This window comes from Danio rerio, chromosome 8 (assembly GCF_052040795.2).
Source record: "Danio rerio strain M-AB ecotype USA chromosome 8, GRCz13ab, whole genome shotgun sequence".
NCBI lineage: Eukaryota > Metazoa > Chordata > Actinopteri > Cypriniformes > Danionidae > Danio > Danio rerio.
The window spans coordinates 12,878,767-12,893,012 of record NC_141028.1 but is presented as its reverse complement, the minus strand read 5'-3'; the positions used below and the strand labels follow the sequence as shown (position 1 = coordinate 12,893,012).

Genomic DNA, 14,246 nt, shown 5'->3' with positions numbered 1-14,246 from the left:
ATTACCTAAAGCAATAATCACCAGATCAAAAGATCAGTGTATAAAAATAACTAGAATGGCCGTTATTTCTGTACTTTCCATACAGTTAGTACCTCTAAAAAAACAATAACACAAAAGTACCCCAAAAAATATTTTTAATCTCAATCACCACCACCTCTTTTCACAGGTACCAGTTTTTAGATGAAGCCTGTCAAAACCAGAAAGGCATCATTGCGACATTCATGACTAAGTTACAGGAGAAGAGAGGCTTAGTGGAGTACTCTGCATCTGAAGTGCAAAAAAGGTAGGACTTCTGTTGCTTTAGTTTAATAGTAGATGACGTTCAAATTTGATTACCACGTCTTAAAAATCTTGTTTTATGTAACAAAGAAATATAACTAAATTGCCTGGCAGAATTTATGTGCACTACTTCAATGTCTTTTTGTTCACATTAGACTCAAAGAAGTTGCCGAGACGCATAAGAAGGTGGAACATGAGATAAAGATAGCAGTCTTTACTCTTATCAATGAAATCAACAAGAAGGGGAAATCTCTGCTGCAGCAGTTGGAGGTAAGTTTCACATGTATGTGTAAAAATGCATTAAAGTGATCAACCACTGATCAACCATTACAATAAAATGTATGATACAACTTTAAAATATACAATCCACCAAAAAAGAGAGAAGAAAATCAACATGCAGCGGCACAAATAATTCAATATAGATGAAAGCATCTGCTAAATGAATAAATAGAGATCATATGAAGCTTGTAGGTCCAAAGTTCAGTTAATACAACGGCACAAGTAAAAAATAATGAGCGTGTCACATTTAATGGTGAATGCGTGCCTCATTTTACAAACTCTCTGGCGTCCCTAGAATATCTCTTGACATTTAGCTCTAAATACCTCATGGATCATTTTTTATTGCATGATGTAAATGTATATATTTTTGTTCTATTGACCTTATTCTAAAATGAGGAAGTGCGCCTGTTTTCGCGATTGTCTTAGAACTTTTGATTCAGTCGCCTATGGGAGAAATGACTAGGAATAATAAACGTCAGAAAACGGTCAAACTACTTGCTCTACAAACAAATGTTTGCATGACTATACAGAACAAGTAGAATAATATAATAAGAAAATATCAAATTGCAACATCAAGCAGTGTATCGAGCAGTTTTAAATGTCAAAAAAATGAATGGAAGTGAATGAGACCGGAAGTCTCAAGCCAAAGAGATTCAAATGGCAGCGCCTGCTCGTCGGCGGAGAATAAGGTGAATTGTCTTGTATCTCTTTAAATGCAAATAAGCTGCTGTTCCCCACCCCCGTTTTCAGAAGTGGGTGGTGACTTTACAGCTTGTGCTTCGGATTCTCATTGCAAAACCATACAAACCTCTACGTTTAAAAGCCTTGTCAGTTTATATTCTAGATATATTTTTTCTGAAAATGTAACCCTGATGACCTTGCATGCAGAAAGCCCAATATTAGATGTTGTTTATCAAGCACATTAAACAAAGTTCTTTTTTGGTGCTACATTATAAAAGACAGAAGGATCAATAAGCTCTGAAGTTAACGGTTCTGCTATCGGTACTGAAGAATTATTGCTGAACAAACATTACTTACAGTAGCATAATTTAACTGACCAACCTTTTCTAATTTACGATATTGGATATTCATCCACACAGTTGGCAATCTTGTGTTTTCGTCGAGCGCGTCCAGTATAAAAGCCTTCACAGTTCTTAGCTGTGGACACGCATTCAGCCGAGGCTCGCGCTAAGCGCACACACATAGCTTGTGACGCAGACTCGCGCTCACAAAGCTCTCAAGTTTGCGCAGTGAACAAACCAGTTGTATTTCCTGGACAGCGACAATGCCTGTTGCAACAAGTTGTTTTCTTGTATTAGCGGAAATGCAAGCAATTTGACAAAGTGAAAGTATCTTTCAAAAGTGCATTAACTGTGATGCAGAGTTTTGACTGCCTAGCTACTAACGGTAACTTTACATCATCCACATCGTTATGCCAACAGTTAATCACCTAAATTAGTATAACATTAATAGTTTAATAAACATCCGGTTACAATGAAAACAGTATGTTTTTGCAGTAGCCTAGATAAATCTTAAACATTAAAAATGCTTTTACATCAGTTAAAACATATAAACATGTATAAAAAACAGCTCGTTACATTGCAAGACGGTTAACTCCCAAAACACTGTTAACTCATTAATGTGAATGTGGTAATGAAAAATCTAAATATCTGATTATTTAACTGCTTTTCGGAACTCACAGAGGGTATTTTCAACTGCAGGGAGCACAGTAAACCAAGAAAGACCCCGACTTCTGCCAGAAAAGGCAAACATGTTTATTTTTCTCCAGAAGAATGGTTAAAAACTGAGAGTCATTTTCCTTTAAACCATTTAACATTTTTACAGGAAAAAAATACTGGTTTTGCATTTTACATTGAAAATGTAATGATAAAATAAAGTTGTCAATGCTGTTCAATTAGTTTTTATTTTTTCATAAAAAACACTACAAAACGTACCGATAAGAGAACCGTTAAAGTACCGAACCAATAAGTGGTATTGATAAAATCTTAACGATACCCATCTCTTCTGGGAACACATAGGATTTTTAAAATCTTATTAAATTAAAAACGATTTGAGACCACAAACACGAGAACAAAACTATCCTTTTGCTCACCACACACACCAACAGATTTACGATTTTTTATTAAGAGTGCAAAACATAAACATGGTAAACATAGAACACGGAAACAACAATAGAACAAATAAAAAAAACAAACGGCAATGTGTATAAAAAAAAATTACAATCAGACTAATGTTGGTAGTATTTTAATAGTTCTTAGCATTCATGTAATGAAGGGGTTTTTAAAGTGTGAGGCGCGCCTTCCCTGGGGGGCGCCAGAGCATGTCAGGGGAGGCGCGGCACAAAATATTATATAATAAAAATATAATTATTAAGTTTAATCATTATATGTATTTTTAAATATTTTTTAAACGTTTTAATTAAACAAAGCTAAAAAAATAATAATACGTCAAAAATAAGAAAACCTTTTTACCCAGAAGGCCATAGCTGTGAATTCACTTCTGTTTGGCAAGCCCGCCAATACAGGTATATGCCTGCTAATACAATGGATCGGTTTCTGAGACCCCCCGATTCAAAGCCTTCAAGTTTAGGGCTTAAACCCAAAAGACGACTATATGATGATCAGTATTTGAGTTTAGGATTTACGTGGACAGGACCAGCTGATGAACCACGACCTTTATGTGTGGTTTGTCAAGATATTTTGGCTAATGACAGCATGAGACCTGCTAAACTTCGGCGACACCTTGAAACCAAGCTTGATGAGGTAGCAGGAAAACCTCCAGAATTTTTTGTGTGTGTGTGTGTGCGCGTGTGTGCGTGGGTATTTGGGAGGAGGGGGGCGCCAATGGATAAGTTGTGTCAAAAGGGAGGCCCACTGTCTTAGACTTTGAAAACCCCTGATGTAATGTAATGTGTATTTATTTTGCGCAATTATTGTGTATGACAATACACCCAAAGCGCTTCACAACCATGAGGGATGATGCGACGGTAGCCACAGGACAACGGCACCAGTGCACTCACCACACACCAGCTATTGCCAATTTGGTGGATGGGGATGATTGGGAAGCCATGATGGTAAGGGCCGATGGAGGGCATTTGGACAAGACACCGGGGTTACACCCGTACTATTTACGGGAAGTGGCATGGGATTTTTAAAGACCAGGACCTCGGTTTAATGTCTCATCTGAAAGACAGCACTCACTGATAGTATAGTGTCCTCTTCACTATACTTGGGCATTAGGACTCACACAGACCACAGGTTGCGCTGCCCCTGCTGGCCTCACTAACACCACTTCCAACCACAATCAAGTTTTTCTCCTGTGGTCTCCCATTCAGGTACTGACCAGCCTCAGCCTGCTTGGCTTCAGTAACCATTCATAGTCGATAATAATCAAAAAAAATATCAATAGTAATACTAAAGTTGGTGATGATGAAAGTATTATTTGTGATGAGGGTAGCAGTGATATTAATAATAATAATGAAGGTAATAACAGTAACTATATTAATCGCACATACCCAACACAAACCATTTATGTACACCAACCAACCCAACACCAGTCTTGCATGTGAACACAGCAAATCTCACAAAATCTCTGGAGACTAAATAGTAAACATTGTGAACGAATAAATGAAAATGCATTTGTGCTGTTGCCTCAAATCGACAAGCTGATCCTCCATCTCTGCTGTCCACATCCATTTCACTTTTTGCTGCACCATGATTGTGTTTATTAAGTCTTCTGTCAGCTTACTTGCTGATTAGATGTGGTTTCATTTGACATGATGATCTTTAGCTAATATGTGAATTTGTTTTTGGGGTTTCTGATGGTAAATATTAAGCATATCTTAGATTTTGAACAAAATAAGTCACTCTTAACACGCCTCACACCACAGGAATTGCCTAGGATTTTCATAACGAGAGAAATAAGCTCAAAATCAGCTTTATTATCTTGTGCGTGCCCAGCCCAACTTAGATTTAAATTTAGGGGGGTTGGGAGGTGTACATTCCTGAAGGATTTTAAAAACAGTGATTACTGATATACTGAATGACTCCCTTTTTGAGTGACTCGTTTCTTTTGTAACACTACTTAGTAAGTCTTTTTTGATTGCTCAAACAACAGCACTATTGCAAGTTTTTAAGCGTGAAAAGCATATTGAAGCCTCTTTAGCATGCATCTAGTAAATGTTTTGGGACAGCAGATCAGTCTCTGGTGATCCGATCACAAATGGTCAGCCGAGATGGATTTTGTATCCCAATGTTAATTGGATTTCTTATCGCATGTTAAGTGCCAGTGAAAACAAGGTTAAGTTTTTAAAGTAACCACTCAGTGTGAGTTTTGTCACTTGCCATGCTTGTGAACTGCTGCGGGGAACCATTACTGATGGTTTTATTTAGAGAAAAACTGCTAATGCAAGAATGAATGAAAGAACAGCAGTTTATTAATGAATTCTTAAGGACAGAATTAACCCCTCCATGAGATATTCAGCATCTGCAGGATAAGGATGACACTCAAGGATGATTTTTCGACAATGAGACGGATGGGTTTAGAGAGGCTAAATAAAAGTGGCTAAAAGTGAAAAATGTAAATGTTTGACATTCAGAGCTGTTGTCCGACACCTACAACAGCGTTCATTGGGGTTTAACCCAAATTAAGACCAGTCGACGCCTCTGACTGCAATTCACACCACAGTGTGATGAATGATCCCTGCTGGTGGCACTGTGTTTAATTATGTTATATTGCCAGAGAATTTTCAGTCGTCTCATGACTGATAAAGCTGCTCCTCAAGTTAAGTGAAAGCAAAACAGGCCATGTTCCCAGGTACTATATGCAGAGTTTGCAACTGGAGCTTATTTAAAACATTAACATATACATTGGCTACATTTACATTGACACCATTAATCCGATTTTAATGCACTGAAGACAATATTCTGATTAAGAGTCTACCATGTAAACAGCGGTTTTTAATTGGCTTAATCTGGCTTAAGTCATAAGTGAACTAAACAGAAATTTAATTAAGACTTGTGGAGTATGCCGATTTCACTCACATTATTGAAGTGCAGTAAGAACATGTAAACACCGCAATCAAACTATTACCATCATGTAGGGCTTTCCGCTGTATTTTGCGACAGGATATTCCATACACACATGGCTGTTTGACACCATTCTCTGCACCCACTGGGTCAGTAGAGGATCACAGACACACACATTGTGAAATGTGGAGGGTTTCTTTTTTTCATTGGGTGTGAGGTGTCAATTTCCATTAAAACAACACTCCCAGACCAGTTTGTACTTCATGCTTACTTCCAATACCTCTGGGGGCATGAAGGAAATAAAAGTAAAACTGCTGAACTGCAGTTAAATTGAAAAAATAAAAAATAAATAAATAAATAAAACACCCAAAATTGCATGAAATGCACGAGATCTGCGCGGGACTAAATTTTGAATCCCAATCCCGCTCCCGCCAGGTTTTACCCCGAACATGACCGCTCCCGCTTATATTTAGCATTTGTTGTCCCAATGCCTGACCCGCCCCGTTTTCTACCCGCTGCGCCTATTCCCGCTAACAAGCTATACAGAGTACAGCGATTTTGCTAGATGGCCCGCTCCCTTCCAAAATTAAACCAGTTACCGACCGCTCCTGCACTTTATTCTGAAATGTATTCCCGCGCCGCAGAAATGTGGTCAGTCCCGCGGTTCCACACAAACATTTGGTCTATGGAAGTCAATTAAATATGTAATATTTATGATATGATAAATGATAAATTATTGCATGTTGTTCCTTTATTGTTTCTTTATAGTTAGATAGATGGATGGACGGACAGATGGATAGATGATAAATGGATAGGTTATAGATGGATATATAAATGTATGGATGGATGGATAGATGATAGATGAATCATTGACACCTCCCACCCTTCATTTTTGTCTGCGAAACCCCTTCTCCCTACCCCCCTTATTACTTTCCTGATCCCCCACCACACTCTTCAACCCCCCCTCCAGCTCTTTACTTTAGTCCGTGACCCCCACCCCCAATTTTGTCTGCGACACCAAGCTCTTCCCGTTTGTCAGCTATCTATGTATTTATATTAAATTAAGCCTCAGGGTAAATAAAACTTGAACTTAAAAATAAATTAAATATATATTTTTTAAAGAAAAACTAAATCTATTTTGAAGACCAATTAGTTTTTTTTTTTTGAGTCATTCCTAATGTTCTTCTTGTTCCTCTTGATTTCCTCCATCTACAGAGTGTGACCAAAGACAGGAGCATGAAGCTGCTGAGCCAACAGAGGGACATCAGTGTTCTGGCCCAGCAGATCATCCATGTGCTCAACTTCACCAACTGGGCCATCACTAACGGCAGCAGCACAGCCCTGCTCTACAGCAAGAGACTGGTCAGCCATGCTTCCAACTCTCATAAATCAAGATTCCCTAATATTCATCAATGCGTCTCATGTACTGGAACTCCACCTGTCAGCAATTACAAATGCTGTGTTCATTATTTCAGACACGTTGCTGTATTTAAAATCATGTTGTTTAATCTGAGTCGGATCCTTGTTTAGTTCAATTACTGAAATGACAAACAACATTGCTATTGTTGATTATTCTTTCCTTTGTGTTTCTCTTTTGTTTTTGGCACTGTAGATCACGTACCAGCTGCGTCTGATTATGAAGGCCCGTGTGGATGCAGTACCTCCAGCTAATGGAGCAGTTCGCTTCTTCTGTGACCCAACCTTCTGGGCCAAGAATGTGGTTAACCTTGGTACTGACTTAACATGCATCTGATATCTGGTTTTACAGCATATTGAGACCAAAAGCCATTTTTTTAAACTTAATTTAATTTATTTATTCAATTAATTAATTTGAAATATCATCCTATTTTCTAGTGGTGTAACGGATCACAAATCTCCTGGTTCGGATCACATAATGTTTTTTTTTTTGTCACGAATCAGACCATTTTTTGCATCAGCCAAAAAGGGGAGGAGACAAATGTCATTTGCTTTTATTTATTAAAAAAACAGCACTGCAAGACCTTTGGTTTTAACAAACAAAATGTAGAACCTGTAATTTAATTAAAAATATAATGAAGAAATAATCAGATGAATAAAAATAAATTGTAAGAATATTCAGTAATGTGAAAAATTCTGTTACTGCTGTACTACTGTTACTGATAACACTAAATGCAAAAATGTAACATAATCGGTACAACCCATATTTATTTTTTTAGTCTCATTTTCAATAAATGATTCAGTTATTTACTCATAAAACTTCACATTTCATTACTAGATGTGTCATTTTTAAGGAATTATTCAGCGGCATATTTTCCACATCTGGTTGTTGCCACCTATTGGCTAAACAATGTAAGGGCTGCCTACAACTTTCATTTTTGAGCGTCAATTTAAATGCAAATGATTTTAATCTTTACCATAAACATCAGTGGTTTTATCTAAATTATAAACTGTTATCCCAGTACTTCTGTGCTATTTGGCTGTTTGTAAGTTCATAACTAACTAAGACTAAAGACTGAATCTCTCTCTTGATTTTTGCGTTTTTAGTTTTCAAATGTTTTCATACATGTTATTTGAATGACGCGAGAGACAATCTCTCTGCAATCATTACCAATTTTGGATGATTCTGTATTAATCCGCAAACCACATGTGTCCCGAACCGTGGATTGTGATCTGTACAAATCACTTGATCCATTACACCCCTACTGTTGCCTTGACACTCTCTTCAGGTGCTTCATGACCCTGTTTTTCCTCAATGTTGATTATAATTATTTTTGTTTTTTGCCTGCAGTAATAAAGAATTTTTTGTTTAGTTTTTTCAGATCTTTTTCTAGATTCCCCATACTATTTTATTTAGTTTTGTTGTACATTTCATTTTATAATGTTCTTAAAAGTATTTGCATTGAACATGTTAAAACTTGAAACATGCAGTACAAACAAGCAAACAAAACCCGTCCCACACACACATTTAGGTTCTATAAAACATGAATAATATAAAAATAAAACATAAATAATTAATGATATTAAGTAAAAGGTTTCCATTTTCTTTTTGTGATCTAAAACGGGTTGAGAAAAAACATATCAGTACCACCACTTAGAGTATATAATATTTTTTTCAAAGGTCAAGTGGTGTAAAAGTTCCATACGCCATTGTTTAAAGGTTTTTGGAAACTTTCCTTCCTTTGAGCAATATTATGCCCAATCCCAATTCTATATTTGCACCCCTATCCCATGAGCCTTGAAACGGAGTGTGAAGGGGAAGGGCTTCAAAATTGACCCCCCAAAAAATAGGACAGCACTACAACACCTGCACATGTCATCATATGTCATCACGATCTCTTGCTTCATATGAGATCAACATTCGCGACTGCTGTAGTTATTCCAGTTGGTATTTATTTTCAGGAAATCACTGAAGGCAGCGATATCATGTTGTCATATCAATATAATGTGGTAAAAAGATACACAGACATAACTGTACTGTGCATTTACTCTGTGGCCATATTCATCTATTTAAACACACGAAAACAACATTAACATTATAGCAGACACTGTAAGATCTCATTCCCAGCCACTGGACCTCCCTGACAGGGTATTCCAGTGTTATCGAATGTCAGAATGTTGTAGGACTGCAGTACACTGGTTATTATTAGGGAATATAGATCACGAAATTTAGTGGTTTTTATTTTTGCAATTTTTCAAAGAATGATGGTAAAACACGAATGCGGCTATGAACGTATTAAAACATGTGCTCGTTTTTTGTAAAAATTCATAATAATGTCAAAAAAATACTAGTTTGTGCATCTCCTGACTTCCGTGTGCAGCCATGCTGCCATTGCAGATTGTGTATTCTGGGAAATTTTTGTACTCCTTGGTATCAAGAGTGGTCCTGAAAAATCTGTTTCGAGGGGTATCTAGCCCTTCCCCGTAGCCTTACACCTTTAAGCTAAAGAGAATTGGTTAAGTGAAAGGGCTAAGGGGTAGAATTGGGATTGGGCCTTGACCTTCTAGCCATCATTTTACCATTTTCAATATTTTTTAACTAATGCTGTTAATCCAATTTTATTTTCTTATTTATTAAATATATATTAGTTACGTTTTTTTCAGACTTGGTGTGAACAGGCATTTACATGCTTTATAATTAATTTTTGTTCTGGCAATCTTTTATTTAATATTTTATGTTCTTTTTAAGTGTTTGTGTTTGTAATTTGTTTTCTGAAATATACTACAGCATTTTTAAAACCTTTTATTCTAATAAACAATGTCCATTATTTCATAATACATTTCCTTTTCATTTATGCATTTTCTCCTTTTTGTTCTGGCAATATTTTTGATCTTCTCTTTTTTTTTAATCATTCAGGCAATCTAGTCATTGAAAAAGTTGCTCCTACTGCTCCTCCGTCCAACATGATGGTCAATCAGCAGATCTCTCCCGGTCACAACCACCCAGGTAAGCACTCAGGACAGATCAACCTGGCCCAGCTGAGGCTGCAGCACATGCAGCAGGCAGCGATCGCTCAGAAACATCAGCAGCAACACCAACACCACCAACAACAACAACACCAACACCAACACCAACAACAGCAGCAGCAACAACAACAACAACAACAACAACAGCAGCAGCAACAACAACAACAGCAACACCAGCAACAAATTCAGCAGCAGATGCGCATCGCCTCTCAGATGTCCCAGCATCCCAGACAAGGAGCTCCACAAATGATTCAGCAACCTGTAAGTTAGGGATTAGCTCTTTCCTACTTTACATGTTTGATTTATTCTGGACCAGGATAATTGTGTGTGCTTGTGAAGCTGGTTGCACAATCAAGTCTTAAAAGATAAGCTTAATATTTGTCAAAATGCATTTTAGTTAGAATAATTAGCAGGGCTATGTGATTGAAGACAAATATGAAATGTGATGGCCAGATGATCATAATAATTACTTATTACCTGTGATAAAATAAGTGAAGCGCTATGAATTCTTTGCAAGTAGCAAGATTTAATCTGACAGTGAAGTCGCAATTGTGATTGAGTTTTATTATGTGATCATTTTTGCTTTGCTAGTTATTACACATAGTTTAATATGTACTGAGTATTTATGTTTTGACCAAAGTCATAAAGAATGTAGGCTGCCAAACACATGCAGAATTTGACATTGTTGTGAATGTGCACACAGCTGTTCTTCTGAAAACTGTCAGCAGTGGTTGTTTACTTGATCTGTAATCTACTACACATACAGTATTTGAATAGTGTTCAGATGAGGGGCTCAAAACAGGACAGAAAGTAACTTTTAATTAATTGTATAAGATGATGTTTTCTGATGTAAAAATAATGATAACGATTTAGGTGCACCTCAGAGAACTCTACAAAATAAAGTTAAAGGATGTAATTTCTTTCTTTGTGTGTTTTCAGCCTCCGAGACTCATTAGTATGCAGGCCCTCCACAGGGGCGGAGTTAATGGTTCCTCCCACATGTTTCCGCCTCATCACCTGCGCATGGTGTCAGCACAGAACCGCATGCCTTCTGCTCAACCTCGACTCAATGGCCAGCCATATCCCATGATGCAACCTCAACTTCAGAGACAGGTCAGTCAAGACTTTTGCAGGTCTCTAAACCACAAAAAAGTATATGCTCAAACATGCCTCATTCACACTAGAAGCAACTTTGTAGTTGCCTGTGACTCTGGGTGGCGATTGAAATCATTGTGGGCATTCCCACCTTGAGGTTGCTTGGGTACCATTTGTGGTGATATTCACAGAGAGCGAATGATTTTACATGCCGCTAAAAGTAAACATTAAACTAAATAAAACATTAAACAGTAAACTAAATATAAATGGAATCAGCACATAAAATGCTTAATTACACAGACGATCAAGAAAAAAGTGTGTTCTCTGTCATTGCGGCTATTTATTTGCTGCAAACGCAGTTCAGTGTAGAAATACAGCACAGAGAATATAACCAGCCTCTGTGGTAGCTGAGAGAGGATCATGTGAGCTCTACTGGTGCTCCTATTGGCTGTCGCTCAAGAAAGTTGCTCTTCATTTGCATAAAATTGAAGGATTCACAACTTTGTCATGTCACTCGACACGCCCATCTTGTTGCCAACGGTCGTTGTCGCTCGCATAGACGGGGTCACCAGATGTTGCTCACTCTCCATTGAAATCAACGGTTGCTTGTTGCTTTGCCGCTGCGAGTCGCTCGTAGTGTGACCAGAGCTTTACTCTTTTCTGCTTTGCGGTTGAGAATCTGAATTAATTGAAAGCAAAATCAATCACTGAAGACAGCAGGGAAATAAAATGGCATGTTATATGTATCCTCAGTAGTTCACTGTCACATCAACAATACCTTAAAAGGCCATGAACCCCCCTTGTTTCAGTAGGGTGTTTTCACACCCCTAGAATAAGTCAGGAAACTCCAGCTTTGGTTAGGTGGGAGTGTCAAGTGGCGAAAGAGGGAAGGGTTTGCACGAAAAGGGGAGTTTCTGTTACACAGACGCAGGGGAGATGCATTGACTGTTTACATGGACCGAAGTAATCAAATTATTAGCTAAATTGTTAATTTGTCGACTTACACTGCAGTTTGGCACGTTCATTCAGGAACATTTCATGCATGCCCCTCGTGACAAACAAGATATTGGATGCGAGGAACTGCTGGAAGAGTGTAGTTTTAATGGAATGTTTGATACCGCACTGCGGATGGGGGAAAAAAAACCCCTCCGCATTAGATGCACTCGGTAGGTAGCCTCAGAAAGCCATGCGTATAGACTATACTGTCACAAAATGTGGCGAAAATCCTACACGACGATAATAGTTTGATTAAGGTATTTACATACGAAGAACAGCATTTACTGTGAAACTTTCAGTCTGTAATATTGTAGTGATATCACTGTAAACTTTGTAACTAAATTCTTTTGACTGAGGTATCTCTTTAAAAACTGAAAGATTACTGCTGACGATACTAACTTTGCCTCTGAAGAAACATAAACAAAGAACACTGATCGCACACTTACCAAATCTGTGGAGACAGGACAGTCGATACCAACTGAAACTGCATCTTTTTTTGAAAAAAGATGAGTGATTAATCCAGATTTCACCATTTCCAGATTCGAAAAAGCTCTCAGGTAAAAAACAAAACCTATTACAACATATTACAAACATATTTTTGTTGCGTGTTAGCAGACCACTATAATCTACACACATGGGTCCACATGTTTCGCTCTCATAGTGGACAATTGAAAACAAAATCTTTGTTGCAGCTCATTTTTAAACACAACACTGACGACCCATGTTTCCAAACAATTCCTCTTCTTCTACTTGTTTTAATTACGGTTATAATAATATGTTAAACTAACTAACTGCATATTAATGATCTCTGTCTATTTTGAGCACTTCTTTTTTTTTACCAGTTATAAATCGCTTTGCATAAAAGCGCCTGCTAAATGAATAAATATAAACGTGAAGGTTTTAATAAGACATCAAATGATTCTTGCTCCTAAACATGCCTTTTTGTCTTTGAAACACACACACACACACACACACACACACACACAAAAACACAAAAACACAAAAACACAAAAACACAAATGTACCAGCTGTATGAAAAATGTTTTGCCGTTTTCCAACACCTGTCCCTCTTTTTCCCCCTCAGCACTCTAATCCTGGGCATGCGGGTCCATTCCCTGTGGCGTCGCTACACAACATTAGTGCTGCCAACCCCACCAGTCCCACCAGTGCCAGTATGGCCAATGCCCATATGCACCGCGGCCCCTCCAGTCCTGTTATCACCCCTATAGAGCTCATACCGTCAGTCACCAACCCTGAGAACCTGCCCTGCCTACCCGACATCCCTCCTATTCAGGTAAACAATACATTGTGCATTTGAAGTGTGCTTCACAAAGTTGATTGGGCTTGATGAACCACCTGTAGAAACACTCTTTGCTCTATAATAACACTTCTGAATTCAGCACTTAATTCTCTGAGCACACCTTTATTATAGTCATTTGTATATTTGGGGGGGTTTGAATAGTTTTTGTTGTGTTGTAAAATACGTAAAAAGTATTATTCGTATTTTTGATGTTCTACAGAGGGCAAATTGAACAATATTCAAATGCAATTTAAGCTGGTTTAGTTCTGTTTGATTTATTTTGTCTTTTGCTCTAAAAAGGGTTACTAGGGTTATTATACTACTATTATATCCCATGTAGCACTGACTTTATAGACATACATTTTTCCATTTTTACTTCTAAATTTATAAGTTTGCACCCCAACTGAGTCAGACCATTGCACAGTTCCTCCTTGTGTGTATTGCCTTTTTTTGTTGAATCGCGGAATGCCTTCTCAATTGTAAGACAAAAGCATCTGCTAAATGACTCAATGTGACTTTACTATTGCATTTTATCAATTAAAAGGCATAGTTCACCCAAAAATGAAAATAACTGCATAATTTACTCTTCCTTATGTGGTTTTAATCATGTTTGAGTTCATTTGAACACATTCTGTTGAACACAAAAGAAGATATTTTGAAGAATGCTGGTAGCAGGCACCAATTGACTCCTATTGTAAGAAAAAAAGATTATGAAAGCCAATAGTTGGCAGTAATTAGATTTCTTTAAAGGGCCATGAAACCCCCGTCTCAGCAGGGTGCTTTCACACCTCTAGTTTGAAAAATAT

At 37.6% G+C, this 14,246-nt stretch overlaps 2 protein-coding genes across 5 annotated transcripts in view; both read left to right on the top strand.

The window, feature by feature from the left end:
- Positions 1-14,246, top strand: part of nr1h5 (nuclear receptor subfamily 1, group H, member 5) — a 612,581-nt gene that overhangs the window by 515,717 nt on the left and 82,618 nt on the right. The gene's annotated exons all lie outside the window — the stretch shown is intronic.
- Positions 1-14,246, top strand: part of trim33 (tripartite motif containing 33) — a 48,817-nt gene that overhangs the window by 16,959 nt on the left and 17,612 nt on the right. For all 4 annotated transcript variants that reach the window (XR_015496847.1, XR_015496848.1, XM_087262799.1 and 1 more), the window contains 7 exon segments: positions 167-283; positions 435-549; positions 6,822-6,968; positions 7,219-7,336; positions 9,940-10,310; positions 10,989-11,162; positions 13,225-13,434. Coding sequence is in view for 2 of the 4 variants with exons in the window: in XM_087262799.1 (XP_087118925.1) it covers positions 167-283; positions 435-549; positions 6,822-6,968; positions 7,219-7,336; positions 9,940-10,310; positions 10,989-11,162; positions 13,225-13,434 (1,252 nt within the window). In the remaining 2 variants the exon portion in view is untranslated.